Source organism: Malania oleifera, chromosome 13 (genome assembly GCF_029873635.1).
Source record: "Malania oleifera isolate guangnan ecotype guangnan chromosome 13, ASM2987363v1, whole genome shotgun sequence".
NCBI classification, from domain to species: domain Eukaryota; kingdom Viridiplantae; phylum Streptophyta; class Magnoliopsida; order Santalales; family Ximeniaceae; genus Malania; species Malania oleifera.
In genome coordinates, this window is record NC_080429.1 from 75,350,906 (window position 1) to 75,369,952 (window position 19,047).

General features: G+C 37.2%; 1 protein-coding gene across 4 annotated transcripts in view; it reads right to left on the minus strand.

Moving 5' to 3' along the window:
- Positions 1-8,454: 8,454 nt before the first annotated feature.
- Positions 8,455-19,047, minus strand: part of LOC131146106 (protein TIFY 6B-like) — a 44,808-nt gene continuing 34,215 nt past the window's right edge. For 2 of the 4 annotated variants that reach the window (XM_058095443.1, XM_058095445.1), the window contains exon 7: positions 8,455-8,969. In XM_058095443.1, coding sequence (XP_057951426.1) covers positions 8,894-8,969 — 76 coding nt within the window. In that variant the 3' untranslated portion in view covers positions 8,455-8,893. Of the gene's footprint in view, positions 8,999-19,047 lie in introns of all 4 variants that reach the window. The other 2 variants (XM_058095444.1, XM_058095446.1) reach the window with 1 other exon arrangement.

Consider the following 19,047-nt stretch of genomic DNA (forward strand, 5'->3'; position numbering starts at 1 on the left):
GCTTCTGAATATGAATATGAAAAATGATATCAAAGCTTATGAAATTATGTATTATATTTATATGATTATGAGTACATATCTGTATATTTTTCTTAGATGATATAATCATTTGAATGAGTGTATTATGATATTACTAAACTCATGCATCACACACTGTCAATAGTTTATTCCGTCTTACTGAGAGGTGTCTCACCCAGAATTTAAACATTTCAGAAAACCATGACAGATCAGCAAAGAAAGCTCCAAGGTAGAGGAGACTGTAGTACCCTAGTATTCAAGGTAAGTGTTTTGTGTAGCCCCTATATATATGTGTGTGTGTGTGTGTGTGTAGAGGTCTTAGCACTTTGGTATTGTATAACATTTTGGATGGTATTGTATGTTAGGCTCAGACATTATATGTAATCCGCTGCATGGATAGTATGTAATCAGCCCATTTTGAAAATCCACAAAGCCCATAACCTAGAGCCCACTTTGTTTAATTTTTTTTTTTAACTAGCCCGAGCCAAGTCTTTCTTTGAAAAACCCACGGAATGTTTATTTAACCTAGCTCATGAAAATCTTCTACCCAATTCCCTTTTAAACTTAACCCTGACCAGTTTGTTTTAAAACTCAACTCAAGCCCATCTTCAAATTTTAACCAAAGCCCAAAAACTTTTTTAAACTATCTAGCCCATTTGGTAAAATTTAACTCAAGCCTGTTTTGGAAAACTTAAACCCAAATCCAATAAATTTTGATCCCGAAGCCCATTTATCTCAAACTTAAGCCCATAACCCAATTTCAAACTCACCCAAGGCCCATTGTTTTCAAGACTTCGCCTGAAGCCCAAATAAATCCCAACTCACCCCTCAACCCACACACGTGTCTGGTTACATGTGTCAAACTTACTCAGAGTATCTCCAAGTTCACACAGCACCTGTGTTGATTCGCACGAGTCAACCAGGTACTACTCACCTAAACCAAGACGAGTTGACTCGTCTTCATCCTCGATCCTGAACCGTAACAATGTTGAAAACCTAACCCTACCAGAATCGAACACCCACACTTGGATCAATGAAATACAACCAACATTTACCAAACGCACGTAATCACACACACCTTTGACAAATTGCAAAAAAAAAAAAAACAAACAAAATAATAATAATAATAATAATAATAATAATAATTATTATTATTATTATTATTATTATTATTATTATTATTATTATTATTATTATTATACTTAGCTTTCCTTTAACTGCTCTGGCATCGTGGGAAGTCTCGCCATCCGGTGTCCTACATTTCACCACCATCGAAGCAAATGGGACCCGAAGTCCCTATCTCGCATAGGATAGAAGGGATCTCTGAGATCTGGTTTCTGAGGTTCAAGGGTCTCCTGACCCTCGAACAACTAGAGAGTCCTCTAGAGGAGTGAAATGCAATAGGCTTGATCCGAAGGATCCCAAGGCCTTTCAGATCTAACCCAGAGTGTGTGGAACCTTGTAGAGGGAAGTTTTTAGATCTAAGGTTTCAAAGATGTGAGAGGACTTAAGAGAGAGGGCAGAGAGTTTTAGGTTTTTTGAGAGGAATGAACCTGGAAGAGAGAGAAAGGCGTGGGGGTCCTAGAGGATCAAAGATTTAGTTACAGGAGAAGCAAAACCTCAGGGTTTCGATGTACTCGAAGAAAGAACAGAGGAGAGCAAGGATTGAAATTTCGATTCGCACAGGCTATAGAGAGGAAGCCGAGAGGGAGAAGATGACGAGTTTCAGAGGAGATTAGGGTTTTACAAGAAAGGAAGACGAGAGGGACAGAGAGAGATGAGAGATCGAAGGAGTTGCAGAAAACCACTAGGGTTTGAGGGTATGTTCGTGAGGAAGAACCAGAAGAAAGAAGAGAAGGAGAGGAAACAGAGAGCACTCAAGGGAAGAGAGAGTGACAATGGTGATAGCAAAAAAAATTTAGGTTTAGGTATCTTTTACCTCGAAGCCACAAGATCGTGACAAGTGGCACTTCATTGCCCATTCGATGGAGGGGAGGCATGGTCAGATAGCAGCCGTCGGATTTGTGCTTTCCATGGACGCTCCAGATCGCAGCCACGTAAGCAATCTGCATCAACCAAGTCTCCACTGTTGGATCTCTACCCACGCCAATGGTCATGATCATCCATTGTCAAAAGCCCTCATCATTGCCCGTATGCATCTCCATTCATCATGTGACATGTGGCAGCTTTGTCTCCCTCACCATCAATACCTGACGTGGCTCATTGCAAGCCATAGCATCCCCACTTTCAAGGACGGTCAAGATGTAGCCACGTAGCTAATCTTCACTCGCATGCACCCCCCCCCCCACCCATTCGCAGACAGCCACGTGGCGCAGTTGGTCTTGACCCAGACCTTAAACCAGGTTTCCCCTAGATCGGTCAAAGTTTAACCAGTTTGCATCGGTTTTCCCCATTTTTTATTTCTTAGTACTCAAATATTTAGATAATTCATTTAAAAATCCATAAAAATCATAAAAATTACAGAAAAATTTGTGGAAAATTCTAAAAATATTTCTAAGCTAGTTTTCCTTACTTTTCATCTTAAAATAATTTTATGTTAAAAATCACAAAAAATCAAAAAATCATAAATCATAAAAATATATTCTAAAGCTAGGAAAACAATTTTACACTTAGAAAATCATAAAAATTCCAAAAAAACTCATAAAAATTCAAAAACAAAAGTCATCAAAAAACAAAAAACAAAATGTCCTTTTGAATTGTTCCTATTATTTTCATATTATGTATTTGATTTTAAATTCAAAAAAATGTTATAAATCATAAAAATTCAAGGAAAGGTCCAAAAATTCACACAAAAAAAATAATTTTGCAACCAAAAGTTGTTTTCTTGCACTTAGAAAAATCATGTAATTAGGAAAAATATTTTCAAACCCAAATTTTCACCGTTTTCACCTTCATTCTCTTTTTGTTATTTAACTCACTCAAATTTTGAAAAAAATATAAATAAATCATGAAAAAAATATAGAAAAATCCAAAAAATATTTTTGAGGTTGAAAAACATATTTGGCACTCTTTTCATCCCGAATAACATCCCAAACCTCCCAGAATATTATTTTCATACTTAAATCCCCTACAAAATTTCAAAATCCCGGGAGCGTATTTTTCTAACTATTTTCTCTATTTACCAATCCCGATGATTTTAAAAGGGAGGCATGAGCTCTTCGGAGTACGATATGCCCCAATTCTGAGGGAATACTTATATAGTATTTGTTTTGTGCATTTCTTCTCAATTTTTAAAAGGGGTAATTTTAAAGCTTATTGAATTTATTTTGGGATAATTTTTTGATTAATTAGGTATTGTTCATAAGAACGGGCTTGTAGGGGGTGCTAATACCTTCCCCTTGCCTAACCGAACTCCCGAGCCTGACTCTAAAAGCGCAAACCAATTCTACCCTTAACTGGGTAGTAATCAAGTGTTCTAACCACACTAAAAGGTTAGTGGCGACTTCATCACACATTGTTTTCCACGAAAATTATTTTTAAAATCGCATCATTTTTTCATCCCAAGTTCACATCCAGGAACGTTGCGACACCATCTACCCAATAGTACTTCGATGCGGGTATCGTACTTTGAAAACATGTCTATAATCACAAGTATAGACCTTACATCTCCCACCTTGAGTAGGTTGGTGATGAAGTCCAATGAGACGCTTTCTCATGGTCTAGATGGTATTGGTAGGGCCTCCCGTAGTCCCGCAATCTTCATCCATTCCACACTGTCGTCTTGGCAGGTGAGACAAGTTCAAGTATAATCAACCATATCATCACACATATGTGGCCAATAATACCTCTGCTTCAGTAATGTCAAAGTGTGTTGCCATCTTGGATGTCTGGCCCACATAGTATCATGACACTCTCTCAACAGTATCTTCCTTAGATCTCCAACTCGTAGTACAAAGAGCCAGCTACCATAGGTCATCAGCAATCTGTATCCAGAACTAATGTACTTTCCCCTTTTCTATCAGCTTCATAAGGTTTTGTGCAACTAGATATTTGGCTAAATTCTCCTTGATACACTCCCACATCATCATGGTAACTGTACTCAGCATCAAGTTTTTTACCATCTATACGGCCACTAGCTCAGCCTTCTTGCTCAGTGCATTAACAACTTGGCTTAGGCGCCCCGCCTTACACTCAAATGAGAAATAAAATACTTTCAAGAATTCTTTCCATTGACCTTGCTTGGGCGTTAACTTTGGTTGTGTGAAGAAGTGGCTAACACTCGAGTTATCCATTTTCACCACAAACATTGACCAAAGTAACTAATGTAGCCATACGTGAAAACAATGTATCACCACTAGCACCGCCTTATCCAGAGCTGTGTACTTCTGTTCTGCTTCACTAAGCTTATAGCTCTCGTACGCAATAGGATGTCCCTCCTACAACAAGACTCCTCCAAGGGCGTAGTCCAATGCATCTGTTTTTACCTTGAAGGGTTTCATGATGTCCATAAGAGCAAGTACCGGATCTCTCCTTATGGCATCCTTCAAGTTGTCAAAGGATCCCTAGCACTACTTTGTCTAGTTCCACCCTTGTCCCTTCTTTAGTAATTCTAACATAGGAGCAGTTCTCCTCTAGTACCCCTCTACGAACTTTTAGTAATAGTTGGCAAGACCAAGAAAGGAATGCAACTCATTCACTGCTGTTGGGATCTTCCATTCTTGAATAGCTCTAACCTTCTCCATATCCATCCTGATATGACCTTCTTCAATCACATGACCAAGGAATTCGATGCTCCACTGAGTGAAAAAGCACTTATCTTTCTACCCATCCAATGCAACTTGAATCGATGGTCATAGGCACCAGCTCTTACCCTACTTCTTCCTCTACTACCACCGTGGTGAGATACATCTATTCACCCCCTCTCATTCCCTTCTTGAGTTGCAAGTCTGAAAGGAACTTTTCATTATCTTCTTTTCTTGCAACGACTTGCACCATGCGAGGATGATCCTCTATCAAACACAAAGAACTAGCAAAAGGCATCAACACTGCCTTAGTCTCCCTCAGGAATTCCATTCCCTTTTTCCGCATGGTTAGCCTACCAAAACGTGCAACATTCACACTTCCTACCCTTTGGTGCTTGACATGACACCTTGCCTAGCCCTCTTGGGCACTCGGTGTGGCACCCTGCATACCTTCTTAGGCGCTTGGGGTAAACTATTACCCTTTATCCTCAATATTAACTTACTATAGTGTGCATCATTTACCCTACCTACGCTTTGGTGTTCAGCGTGACACCCTACCTACACCTCCTAGGCGCTAGGCGTGACACCCTGCATACTCTTCTGGGCACTTGGCATAAACCATTTCCCTTTCTCTGCAGTGTTACTTACCAGAGCGTGTAGCATTCGCCCTACCTACCTTTTGGTGCTTGGTGTGAACCATTATCCTTTCTCCGTAATGTGGTGGAAGTCCTCCAACAACTCCACCATCGAACTTTGTTGATCTCTTTGGGATCCCTCTAATTAAAAAAACATGTTCCCTCACTTGGGCCCTTACTTCGGTCACTTTTTTGGCTGACGACTCAACTTGTGCTTCCAGCACATTGATTCTCTGGCCATTGGTCGTCATGGTCATTTACCAAAGCTTTACCAATCCCACAACAAAGTCAACTAAAATCATATAGCAAATAACCGAGCTCTAATACCAAGTGTCACGGGTCAAATATTTCACACCTTTGTGAAAGAACCATGCGGCGTTACCTAAAACACTCTTATTTAACTAGCTAGCCTAGCATTTACCATAATTCACCAACAAAACACTTTCATTTTCATTCAAGAAAATATAAGCGGAAGCAATAAGCAACTTATGAAAGTAAGGACACTTAAGCAGCAATGTGAAGCAACGTAATTCATTATCAACACCTTTGCTAACAATGTGTATCTAGCAATAGAGGCAAGTAGGCTAAACACGCTGACAATAACTAGTGAGTTTTACATGATGAACACTCACCCTCCCCTAAAGATCTTTCTATGTTTTTCTTACTTTGTCACTAGGAAACATCAATATGATCGAGGAGTCAAACTCCCTTTTTTAGCCTAGGAAAAAATATCTCTAAAAAATAACTCTACACTAGTATTTACATGATGGAAACACATCCCAATCACGCGAAACAAGCGGTCATAGGCAAGCACAATGCCCTAAACAAGCTTGGTTCATGACGTTGTGCTACTCCATAAAAAGTCATGGTCAGATAGTCAACGCAGTAAGTCATTAGTCTAAAGCCCTCATTGTGATATTTGCTAAATGGTAGTACATATGGAAGCCATCCAAAAAGACTTCTGCAAAATGTTTACTACAAGGTGGAAGCTTGAATGCATAACTATATGTTATGAAATCACGCATTAAGATTATGTGTGCACATAGTAAAACAAATAGAGAAATTAAAAGAAAATACGCATACAACAATTTATGTGATTTGTTAGTGAGCATATACCCAGAGAATGCAACGATTTACATAAATGAGTTTTCTCCTTATTTTTCTTTCCTTTTCTTTTTTCAAGTACAATCCTTAATCCAAACGGATCATAAATATTTGTAACTTTTCGAGTTATCTTTTTTTCACAAATCACACGAATGCATAAATAAATTAAAATCTTAAAAATATATTCATAATAACTCTCCCTTACCTTATTAAGCTTAGACGGTAGACACAATATGAATGTTCTAAATATAAGGTACGTAAAACACATACTGTGTATGAAGGTTGTAAATGAGTGAAAATATTTTTTTAGATGACTTTATTTTTTTTTTTTTCAAAGTGTGTTATAGTTTCTTAGTTTATTTTAGATTTACACGACAATTTTCGTGTTGTTTTTTATCAATCAAAAGGAATGATTTAATATATATATATATATATATAAGTGAATTATGGACTTGTAGTGGTTGTCACAACAACTCAAAAGTGAGAAATTATAAATTCTACTTTCTTTTTTTTTTTCAATTTTGCCCACATCAATTGACAACCAAAAATAGATATAGAAATATAAGAACTCAACTAGACATGGTTGTCCCTATTTTTCATTATACTATAAGAAAAAAAAATCAGGAAAATGCTAATCCCTTAGGCCTTATTTGGAACTCAAAAAATATTAGAGAAAGGAAATGAAAATATCAAAGAATCCACATTTTCATATTTGGTTATATATATACTAAATTCATAATCAAAATTTCAATTTTACACATCATTAATGTTTAGTTTTTCTTAATTTTTAATCAGATTAAAACAAATTTTCATTTTTTATCATAAAGTATAAGAAAAAATGAATTCCCTCCTTATTTTCTTTTTTTTTTTCCAGGTAAAATCCTTGATCCAAACGGACTGTTAATATATTTTGTCAAGAAAGACGCATATTATTATTTATTTTTTTTGCAACAATACTTATATGGGAGAGACCATTTTTTAGATTAATTTTGTTTGTTTTAAAATTTTGCTCCCTTTAGTCAACACACATTTTGTTAGAACATCATCAATAATTCCCAAGGACTCAAATAACATGGCGTTGCCATTTATTTTTTCATTGTACTACAATACTACAACAACAACAAGAACAAGGCTTTAGTCTCAGTACACAAGGTCAACTACATGAATCTATTTTTACCCATTCACTCAATAAAGCATTTTCCTCTATGAAATTAAAAGCTATTAAATTCTTTCTCACTACCTCATTTCCATTTCCAACCTTGCATTTGGGAATTTGAATTTAAAATTTTAGATTTGTGCAAATTTTAATAAAACACAGTATAAATTTATATTGAATTACATCCAAACCCATACATATACAAATCCAAAACCCAACTAATGTTTAGGACTTCGAACCTTTGATTTAGATTTGTATGCATTTGGACGGACAATACAATTCTGTGCCGCATTTTATCCAAATCCAAGACATAAAATCTAAACTTCTAAGACATTCTATCAAACGACACTAATATTAACTCTAAATTCTTCCAAACAATTTACCAAACAATGAGCTAAATCCATGCTCACTATATAAATATTCAATCTAAAGAATATTTTCAAATAATAATAATAAGCTTAAGGCGAAGAGTGAGGCATTTCCCATAAAGCACCATTTACCAAATTAAATACATGCAAATTATTCAATAAAGCTTGTGCACATCAATTTTATTAAGCAAAAATTAGGGACTGTTTAGTAGTAGAAACTTATCATTCATTTTCTAGTTCTCTAAAAGAATTACAAAAATACCACATCGTTTTTCAATTTTTAAACAGATAAAGGACCATCAAATTGTATACAGACAAACGTCGGAAAACTAGGAACCAAGTTACCTTCTGCTATCCTTTGAAAAGATGAAATGGAAAATAAACACATCTTTCCCTTAATTTTGTTTTCATCGAAATGAATCATCAGCATCAATAAGAACAAACATTTTGAGAGAGAGGAAACAAACATGTGGTAATGGCTAATAATTTGTTTTCAAGAATTAAACAAACTTATGCGTAAAATGTCATCCATTTCTTACAATAGAACAGAAATTAACAAATAATAAATTACAGCAGTATCAGTGTTTTGGACCAAAAGACTTGATCAAAACAACATTTACATAGAATCATGTATCTCAGAGGCTTTAACTGAGCAAAAAAGGAATGAACTAAAAATGGGCGTCCCCCTGCTTTTATGCAGAGGGGCTGTTTCCTTGAAATTGAATCAGAGACTAACTGATCATAAAGGAACAACCTTACCATTGATCCAAGGCCCACCCTTTCAAAAAGAAATGAACTGAGAACTAAAAATAAAAATTAAGATTGATGCTAGCCCTCCTGCTTACACACTGAGTATGATGATTGCTTTGGCTCTTTCTCCTTCTGCAGTTCAGAGCTCTAGCTTGCTGACTAAATCATGCTCGTACCACCCATGCTGCATTCAGGATTTTTCTGGTTGGCGTTGTAAGGTGAGGCAGTCATCGCCCTGAATCCACGTAAAAAGCATATCCCAAGCTGAGAAAGTCTCATTCCAAAGCAGTAGGCAACAAATAATTGCAATACCAGTAATTAAAGAGGGAATGGAAATGCAGATCCCCATAGGCAAACCTAGTTCATGAAAGAGTGTCACTACCCATCTCTCAATGCAGAGGTCTTAGGTGTCTCATGAAAACCAAAATCAATCAAATGTACAGGACTTGTTTAGTGTCATTGTTGTTTTCTATTTTCTATTTCTATTTCTACACAGTAAAAAAATAAATTATAAAAACGCATTTGTTTATGTTATCAATTTTCTGTTTCTATTGTCAATTTTCAACTATTTGCAAAAAAAAAAACTAAAAATCAAATTTTTTATGGTTCTCAGTTGTTTTGGCAACCTATTGCAAAAAATTTTAATATTCAGAAATAGTTTTTGAATTAAATCATTTGAATTAAATCATTCATTTTATACACTTTTAAATTAAAAAGTAAAATAAAATGACCATATAAATTTAAATATAACTAAAATAAAAATATACTAAATTCTCAAAAAAATAATAATAAAGCCAATTACAATATTTTTTTTTTACTATTTTTCAATTATCATGTCCAATAAGATTTTTATCATAAATTAAATTTTAAAAATATAACAATTAATTAAAATAATTATAATAAGTTTTATTTTTATTATAGTATTCTTTAAATGAGTATTATTTTGCAAATTTGATTATTTTAGTCATATTTTTATAATATTATTTGATTTAAAGATAAAAAGAGCTTTTTAATTGAGTTTTTAATTTGCTTTATTTTTATAAATAATAACCAAACAAGTTTCTGATTTTTGGTTTTTAGTTTCTATTTCTAGTTTTTGTTTCTATAGTTTTTGACAGTGACACAAATAGCCCCATAGCTATAAAGGAAACCATCTAAAAAAGAAAAGGGAAAATAGAGCATAGCACTCACATAAGGATTCTTCAATCATGTATTTATTAGTAGTTTTATACACTAAAAAGAATGGTTGAACTCTAAAGGAGTTGGACGTAAAACCTATTAAAGCTTGATTATATTGTTGCCCCACAACCTAAAAGCTTAAGCTTCTAGGTAAAGTGGTAATCTATCATAGTATCAAAGCTATGGTAGCCAAGAGGTCTTGAGTTCTAGTCCTTTTGTCCACGTTTCTTGTATCGTAGTTAAAAATCATCTTATGCCCTATAATTGGATTATTCACTGTTTATTTCTCTCTCCATGTGCAAATGGGCTACATGTGTAGGAGTGTCAAAGCTTGATATACATTGTTGGCCCACAATCTAATAGCTTAAGTTTTTCGGTAAAAGGCTACTAATATTATTTTTTTCGTAAGGGTGGTAACTATTACAATTTAGAGTCCGCTCCTTGAATCTAGAAAGAACTCCTTAAATGATCGAGACAACATTACAAAGATAAGCTCCACAGAGCTTTTAATTTATTCCAGTGACTGCTACTCCCAGCAGCACACTTGAGCAACCATGCTGCACATCCCCCAAAGTGTACCTGGCAGTTCTTGTAATCCAAATCATAGGAAACAATGGTCAATAACTCATTTTCCCCAAATACCTTCATGGCAGAACATAGCTGGCCAAAGCCTTCCACAAAGACCCTTCGTCCAAATTGGCCACTTATCCTTCAATTTGGACCCCAATCATCAAAATAACTGCTCCATCTCCACTTGTATTATTTCCATTACAGGATTGCCCCCAAAGACCACAACTCATTTAAGAAATGGAGAGTTGTCACTTCAATTAAATCCTTCGCACATGCATACATGTATGTTGACACAAGACAGTACCACAGCTGACTAGCAATAATGTTATCCCATCACTAAAGTGTCTTGGGGATGACATATAATTGTTTTGTCTTCAGAGTTTGAAGAGACACCTTAGCGAAAGAAAACCCGCCATTCTACTATTCACTATCACCATTGACGGAATCTCTATTGAGGAACATCCAGCTAAGTTCATGGGTCATAGCCCTGATAGTGAGGATCACTGTCTCTCAATCACCCAAGATGGAAGCTTTGATCTAGACGCTATATTCACAGTTACCTCTTATTCGGTATAGTGAAATTACAAGATAGAAAAGACATCACTCGCTGGTTGAGTATTCCAGGCTAGGTATGACCGTCTAGAAGATGAAATTGCCTATTGGTCCATCAATGAGCACTCCAAAAGACAACATTGCCTGGATGAACACAGTGCAGAAAGTGTAAGGTGAGCAGTTGAGGGCATCAAAGATAATTAAGTTGATTAAAAAATTACTCAAACTTGGTTATTAATGAGGAATTAATTGGAAAAGCTGGGTCATTCTAGTTCTCAAGCTCTAACACATTCATGTTCTACTTCAACCAACTCATTTGCAACCTCCTTGACCTAGCCATTATGTATGGAGTTCAGCCACATGGATAGGAAGCATGTCTATCCTGGTTCCTTCAATGAATATAGACTCACCAACAGCTAACTATTCTACTCAGATTTACTAGCCATGCATAATGGTACAGGTGAGGCATTGGTGACCGAAAATGAGCACATGGCCTTCTTCCTACATTGGTTATGTGAGTTTATCTTTTGTCCCACCTTTATCAAAGTCTTCAAAAGTATATGAGAACCTTACAGCCTGCTTGGCCAAGGGCAGACAACTAGCATTCGGTTCTCAAATTCTTTCTCACCTGTATTAGGGCCTGGCGGATCTCAAGCAGCCATTATGTCAGGAATCTCATTGACAAAGCAAAAACGTCTGTAGTGAAGTGACTCTTGAAAGAATGGAAAGGAAGTAATTTTTTTATATAGTAAAGAAGGATTCATTAATAGATTAAGAATATACAGCCAGGAGAATAAGACATCTCCTTAACAGAGTCTGGAAAAATCCAAATAAAATAACAAAGAAAAAAATCATAAAAACTCAAAAAAAAAAAATTAACGATAAAACCAGCACGAACTAACAATCCAACACATGTCGCCCCGAGTATCAGAAACACTCACCTCCTTGAAATTCCTCCACCTCACACACCAAAGGGAAGCCAAATAATGCATCTTTTCCCAAATCAGCAAATGCGATAAATTCTTCCCTAGAAAAATACACGCATTACGCTCCATCCACAACCCACAAAATACTAAAAGGAAAGCACATTTCAAACACGCTGCCCTTTCCTTTTCCTGCCAAACCAACAAAAGACACCACCAAAAAGTCCTCCAATTGGCTTATTCCATTCTCTTGAAGCATAATCACAATATATAAACAAATGCGATGCAAATTCTGAACAGTTCAAACAAAGAACACGAACATCTAGAGATAGAGCCTTCAAAGGTCTCCTGACCTACAGCGAATCATTGGTATAATTCTATCAAGTGCAACCAACCAAATAAATGCCTTGATTTTAAAGGGGACTTTGGCCTTCCAAATGGATCTATAGAGAGGAAAAGATAAATTAGACCCAGTCAGAAAATTACAAAAATATTTGCAAGAATAAAACCCAAATACCAAGACCAACTATCCTCCTCTAAAGAAAAATGGTAGTTATCCAACAAGAGTAGCAAAGAGGCTAGCTCTACCATCTCCCTATTGTTCAACGACCTACAAAAATGGAATCCCAAGAAGGCAAAACACCACCTGGATCAACAACAAAAGAAGAAATCGAACCATCCTATACTGAGCTCAAGCAAAAGGGGCGTGCAAAAGAAGTGGAAATTCTACATTCCCCAACAAAGGATCTTTCCAAAAAACAGATATTACTACCCCTTCCCACCAAGAGTTAAATATGGGGAATGAAGAGGGGATAACTGAGAGATAGCTTTCCATAGACTCTCCGAAAAACATCTCAATCTCAAATTAGTATCCCGCCCATTCGAATCTAATCCATACTTTTAACAACTATATGCAACAAGGAAGAATTCTCTAACGGAAACCACTAAAGCCATTTAACCAGAAAATTTGTGCTTTTAGACACCAAGTTTAGACCTACCCACCACTTCCCAACTTACCAAATGATCCCGAAAAAAACCACCTACCCCCAACCACAAGAAGTCCCTCACTAACTTCTATCTGCAGGAAACTAGTTGGATACTCTTGATAAAAGCCTCATCGCCAGTATTTGGGGACAACAATAATTGATGGACTTACCTCAAGGCCAATGGCAGTGCTAAAGGGAACCTGGTTGTTTGGAAGGATGACATAGTGAAACCAGTTGAGCACACAACTGAAGCCCTCACAGTGTCATGTCTCTTCAGGAAGTTCAATGACAGTTTTTTCTAGCTTTTTACTGGTGTATGCAGAGCAGATGAAGGGCCATCCAGACATTTCTGGAATGAGCTCTATGAAGTCGGAACAAAATGTGATGGTCCTTGGGTTATTGGCACAGATTTCAACTTGATGCTCTTCCCTCATGCAAGGAATGGGAAACACTGGAGAATGAAAGCATGAAAGATTTTAGGGACTTCCTTCACATGAATGCTTTTATTGACCTTCCTCTTGGGGTCATTTTACTTGGCCAACTCAAGAAACACCCTCTTTTATCAAGAATTGACAAATTTTTAATGTTGATGGGCTGGAAGGAGTATTTTCCAAGGTTACTCGAAATCGTCTCCCTAGGTCTACATCTGATCACTTTATTGTGTGTTAAGAGTTATGTTAATAAGTGTGAGTTAGTAAGGGTATTATGGTCATCAGGATTGTACTTGACATATATTATAAATAGAGGGAGAGACCTATCATTGAAGTTAAGTCTTCTATTTTACCCAATTATTCAACATGGTATCAAAGCAAGATCTAGCCTAAACCATAATTGCATGGCCACTGCTAAATCGAACCCTAAACATCATAAACCACGACCTACTGCAGTAAAAGGGTCACCTGCATCACTGAAGTACAGGAGCAGCTTCAGCAGCTATCGGAAAGAGTTGCAGTCGCCAGAAAAATCTTGGATGTTGCTGTCCTATTCAATACTTCAAGAAATACCTCATATTTTGAAAAACTAACCACATAGCAAACCACAGAACCTGCTGATCTGCCAGCCCTCAAAATTTCATAGCCAAAGGATCCTCCACATGGCCCAATGTGCCAGCGGAAAGCCAACAGCGCCGACCCCACATGCCAGCGCACGAAACTTTTTTTAGCAGCCATTTTGCTCTGATTTCCTCCCAAATGTCTTGAATCCTTCCTCACACCATAGCATAGTAGTCAAAAGTGCGCCTAGGTGCGAGGTGCAGTGGGATGACAAAGCTAGCGCCTCATTACTGTTGAGGCGAGGCGACCTTTAAGAGGCGCAATAAGGCGTGCCTTGAGATTTTTGAAGCTATTAGCCTATTAATAAAGAAATGTAGCCAAAACCAGAAATTGAGCCTTCAACTTAAACCAGCCCTACTGCCCTAGGCCTTCGTCTTCGAGCCTTCAACTCGAACCAACAGGATTCAACTACAACCATTCAAACCAGCACGAAACAAGTCGAAACCCTTCTTCTTTGACCCTTCGAAGCAGCACAACACCAATAGAGGCCCTTTGTGAGTTCGTCTTAGAGCCTTCGAACCAGCAAGAGCTTCGTGAGTTCGCCTATGAGGCAAGGCGACCTTTAAGAGGCGCAAGTGGGCACACTAATGCGCTAGGCGCAGTGGGGCGCGCCTTGAGGTTTTTTAGGCTATTAGCCTATTAATAAAGAAATATAGCCAAAACCAACAATCAAACCTTCGACTCAAACCAGCCCTACTACCTTAGCCCTTGTCTTCTAGCCTTCTACTCGAACCAACAAGATTCATCTGCAACCCTTCAAACAAGCACGAAACCAGCCAAAACCCTTCTTCTTTGACTCTTTGAAGCAGCATGACACTAGCACCCTTTGTGAGTTCATCTTCTAGGAGCTTCATGAGTTCACCTTCGAGCCTTCGTGAGTCGTCAGTTTCTTCTTCACCCTTTATGAGTTCGTCTTCCAAGAGCTTTGTGAGTCTTCTTCTTCTTTCAAACCAGCAGAAGGTTCGTGGGTTCGCCTAAGGGCCGACTCAAACCAGCACTACTTTCCTAGCCCTTAGTCTTCAAGCCTTCTACTTGAACCAACAGGATTCATTTGCAACCCTTCAAACCAGCACGAAACCAACCGAAACCCTTCTTTTTTTTACCCTTTGAAGCAGCATGACACCAACAGGAGCCCTTCGTGAGTTCGTCTTCGAGCCTTCAAACCAGCAAGAGCTTCATGAGTTCTTCTTCGAGCCTTTGAACCAGCAGGAGCTTCATGAGTTCACCTTCGAGCCTTTGTGAGTCGTCATACTCGAACCAACAGGATTCATCTTCAACCCTTCAAACTAGCACGAAACCAGCCGAAACCCTTTTCCTTTGACCCTTCAAAGCAACACAACACTAGCAGGAGTCCTTCGTGAGTTCATCTTACTAGCAATGGCTTCGTAAGTTCGCCTTCGAGTCTTCATGAACCCTTCTTCTTTCACCCTTCGAAGCAGCATGACACCAACAAGAGTCCTTCGTGAGTTCATCTTCGAGCCTTCGAACCAACAGGAGCTTCGTGAGTTCGTCTTCAAGCCTTTGAACCTTTTCCTTTGACCCTTCGAAGCAGCACAACACTAGCAAGAGCCCTTCATGAGTTCATCTTACCAGCAAGAGCTTCGTGAGTTTGCCTTCGAGCCTTCGTGAACCCTTCTTCTTTGAAGCAGCATGACACCAACAGGAGCCTTCGTGAACCCTTCTTCTTTGATTCTTCTTTGAAGCAGCATGACACCAACAGGAGCCTTCTTCTTCTTCTTCTTCTTCTTCTTCTTTGCCTGCTACCTGCTACTTCTTCTCATAATATTATATTTATAACTAACATATAACATTTTTTTTTTTACTGAATTTAGCTGTTGTTTTGTAATTTTTTTGGAAATATAGTATAAAAACTATACATTTTTCTGAAATATATTATACATTGCTTTTGCATTTAGGATAACAGGTCTTAAATCTTAAATGGATTATGGAAATGGAAACTCTGTCTCTGCAAAGAAAGATCCTGCATGGAAGTATGCACATTTGGGTGATAAAAAAAAAATGACTTGCAATTTTTATGGCAAAATCACAAAGGGAGAAATATTTCGGGCAAAAACAACATATTGTCAAAGGATTTGGAAATGTAAAAAAATTCTCTAAGTGCCCTGCTCATGTACATGAAGAGATTAAGGAGTATATGTTGAAGAAAGATATAGAGGAGGAGGAAAATGAGTTATTACCCGACTTTGATGGCATAGATCGTTACGGTGAAGATGAAGAGGATGAAGTTCATAAAATTGACTCTCGTGGCAAGAGAGTGCTTAGTAGTGGAAGTGGAAGTGGAAGTCAAGGTCAAAGTCGAAGTACATACCAATCCACCTTGAAGAAACCAAAATAAAAGGTATAGACTTGTTTTTATTCCTGATCCAAAGAAAACGGTTCAAACTAGGGAAGAAGGAAAGATGAAGCAAACATCAATAAATAAGGCGAGCAAGAAAGAATTAAGACAAAAGGCAATGGCAGATTTTGCTAGGTGGATGTATGATGTTGGAATACCATTTAATGTTGTACATTTGGACAGATTTGCAATGGCACTTGAATTGATTGGGCAATCTGATCCTGGAATAAAGTCGCTTAGCTATCATGAAGTGGGAGTTCCTTTCCTAAAGCAGGAAGTTAGTAGAATGTGAAGGTCCATAAGGAGGAATTGGCAAAATATGGATGCTCAATTATGGCTGATGGTTGGAGAGATTCAGCTGCTAATAAGGACATAATAAACTTCTTAGTGAACTTTCCAAGGGGATCACTGCTCTTCAAGTCTATTGATGCTTCTAATATTGTCATCAATGCAAATAGACTATACAAATTACTTGATGAGATAGTGGAGGAAATTGGAGAATCAAATGTGATTCAAGTAGTAACTGATAATGCTTCAAACTATGTTGTGATAGGTAAGAACTTATTTCTAGAACTACATTATATAGCGTATATATCGTTTATTTTAATATTTTAATGTCTTCACGCCTTGATTTTTGAACAGCCAAATTGTTGGAAGCAAAGAGGCCACATTTATATATTGGACACCATGTGCTGCATATTGCCTCAATTTAATATTGGAGGATATTGGGAAGATGCATTCAATTCATACAACTTTGAAAAGGAAATATTTTTGAATGGTTATATTTATAGTCGTGTTGGTGTGGTGAACTTGATGAGACAGTTCCCTGAAGGGAAGGAGTTACTAAGGCTTGCAATTACAAGATTTGCAACTGCCTTCATCACTCTTTGTTTGATCCACCTTCAAAAGAACAACTTGCGGAAGATATTTACTTTTGAAGATCGGAATACTACTAAATGGGCAAAGGAGGCATCTGGAAAAAGAGAAGCTAGTATTGTTTTGACGTCTACCTTTTGGAATACCATTGTCTATGCTCCTAAATTGATAGACCCACTTGTCCATGTACTCCATTTGGTTGATGAGGAAAAGAAACCTGCAATGGGATACATTTATCAAGCAATGGATAGAGCTAAGGAAGCCATAACTAAGGCTTTCGATGAGAGAGGATAAATTCAAGGAGGCATTTGAAATTATTGATACGAGGTGGGGATGCCAACTCCATCAACCTTTGCATGCAGCTGCACACTACTTGAACTCGGAATAGAAAAATTCAAACCCCCACATTTCGCAAGATGAAGAAATCATGGCAAGTTTGTACAAATGTACTGCAAGGTTGGTACCAGCACTTGACGTGAAAGATAAAGATTTACATGAGTTGGAAAATAACACTAGCACTAGTAGCCTCTTTGGAATTGATTTGGCAGTGAGACAAAGGAAGCTAAAAGCACCGGGTAAAGTGGCATTTTTACTACCTCTTTCTATCTAAAATTACTTTTGCTATTTAGCTAGTAGGTATTCAATTAAAATTTATTTTATAACAGCGCAATGGTGGATGTCATATGGATCATCGGCTCCAAACTTGCAAAAATTTGCTGTGAAAAATCCTTAGCCTCACATGTAGTGCTACTGGTTGCAAAAGAAATTGGAGCATTTCCAACATGTAAGTCATTAGGACATCGTGGATTAAAGAGCATGAACTACCAGTCTACTGCTTTTTTGAATCATTATTTACTATATTACTTTAAACTTTTTGCAACTTCATAGCAAAAAGAGAAATAGACTAGCCCAGCAAGGCTTGAATGATTTGGTATTTATGAAATATAATCGAACTTTGAGGTGTCGATAAAACAAGCATAACACCATTGATCCATCCTTCTAAAGGACATTGATGATAGTAATGAGTGGTTGATTGGTAGGATGGATGGTGATTCCGATGAGGATGATGAACTTGTGTTTGAAGATGATTTTTTGACTAAAGTTCTGTTGCTAGAGTTGTAGAGTAAATAACCCCCCGCATCACACTAGATCAAGAAAAAGTGCAATTATGTCATCATCTTCTACAGGAAGAGCTTCATCTAGCAGTGCTAGGGGCCGAATTACAATGTTAGAACTTGTAGATGAGGATGAGATCCAAGTGGATAGTGCAGATGAGACAAAAAAGGAAAAAGATGCTGGAGAAGAAAATTCTAATGATGAAGACGAAGATGATGATATCTTGGCAAACTTAGTTGATGATGAGTGATGACTGATGATTGAGGAGAAATTTTAGATTTTGGACTTTGAAATCTTTTATTGTACTCTTTTCTTTTGATGTTGATCTATGTTGATGCTTTTGGCCTTCGGACTAGCAATTTCATTAAATTTCCAATTTTGGTATTGAATATGGCATTTTTAAATTATAATACTATTAGATGTGTTCATATATCAATTACCCACCAAATAGGCACTATACACAATTTTAATAATTGTGCCTCTCACCTTCATGAGGCACGCGCCTTTACCTCGAACTTCATGCCTCGGCTCCAAATACCCTTTGTGCCTCATTCCATCTTGCACCTCTGGCAACTACACACCATAATACCAAGTTGTTTGTCATCTTTTTTGTCCAAAGATATCACCTTTTTTAGTTGCTCATGTGCGACATTATAGGAATGACTGCTTCCTAATGCCTAAAGTTGTTGGTCAATAATTATAG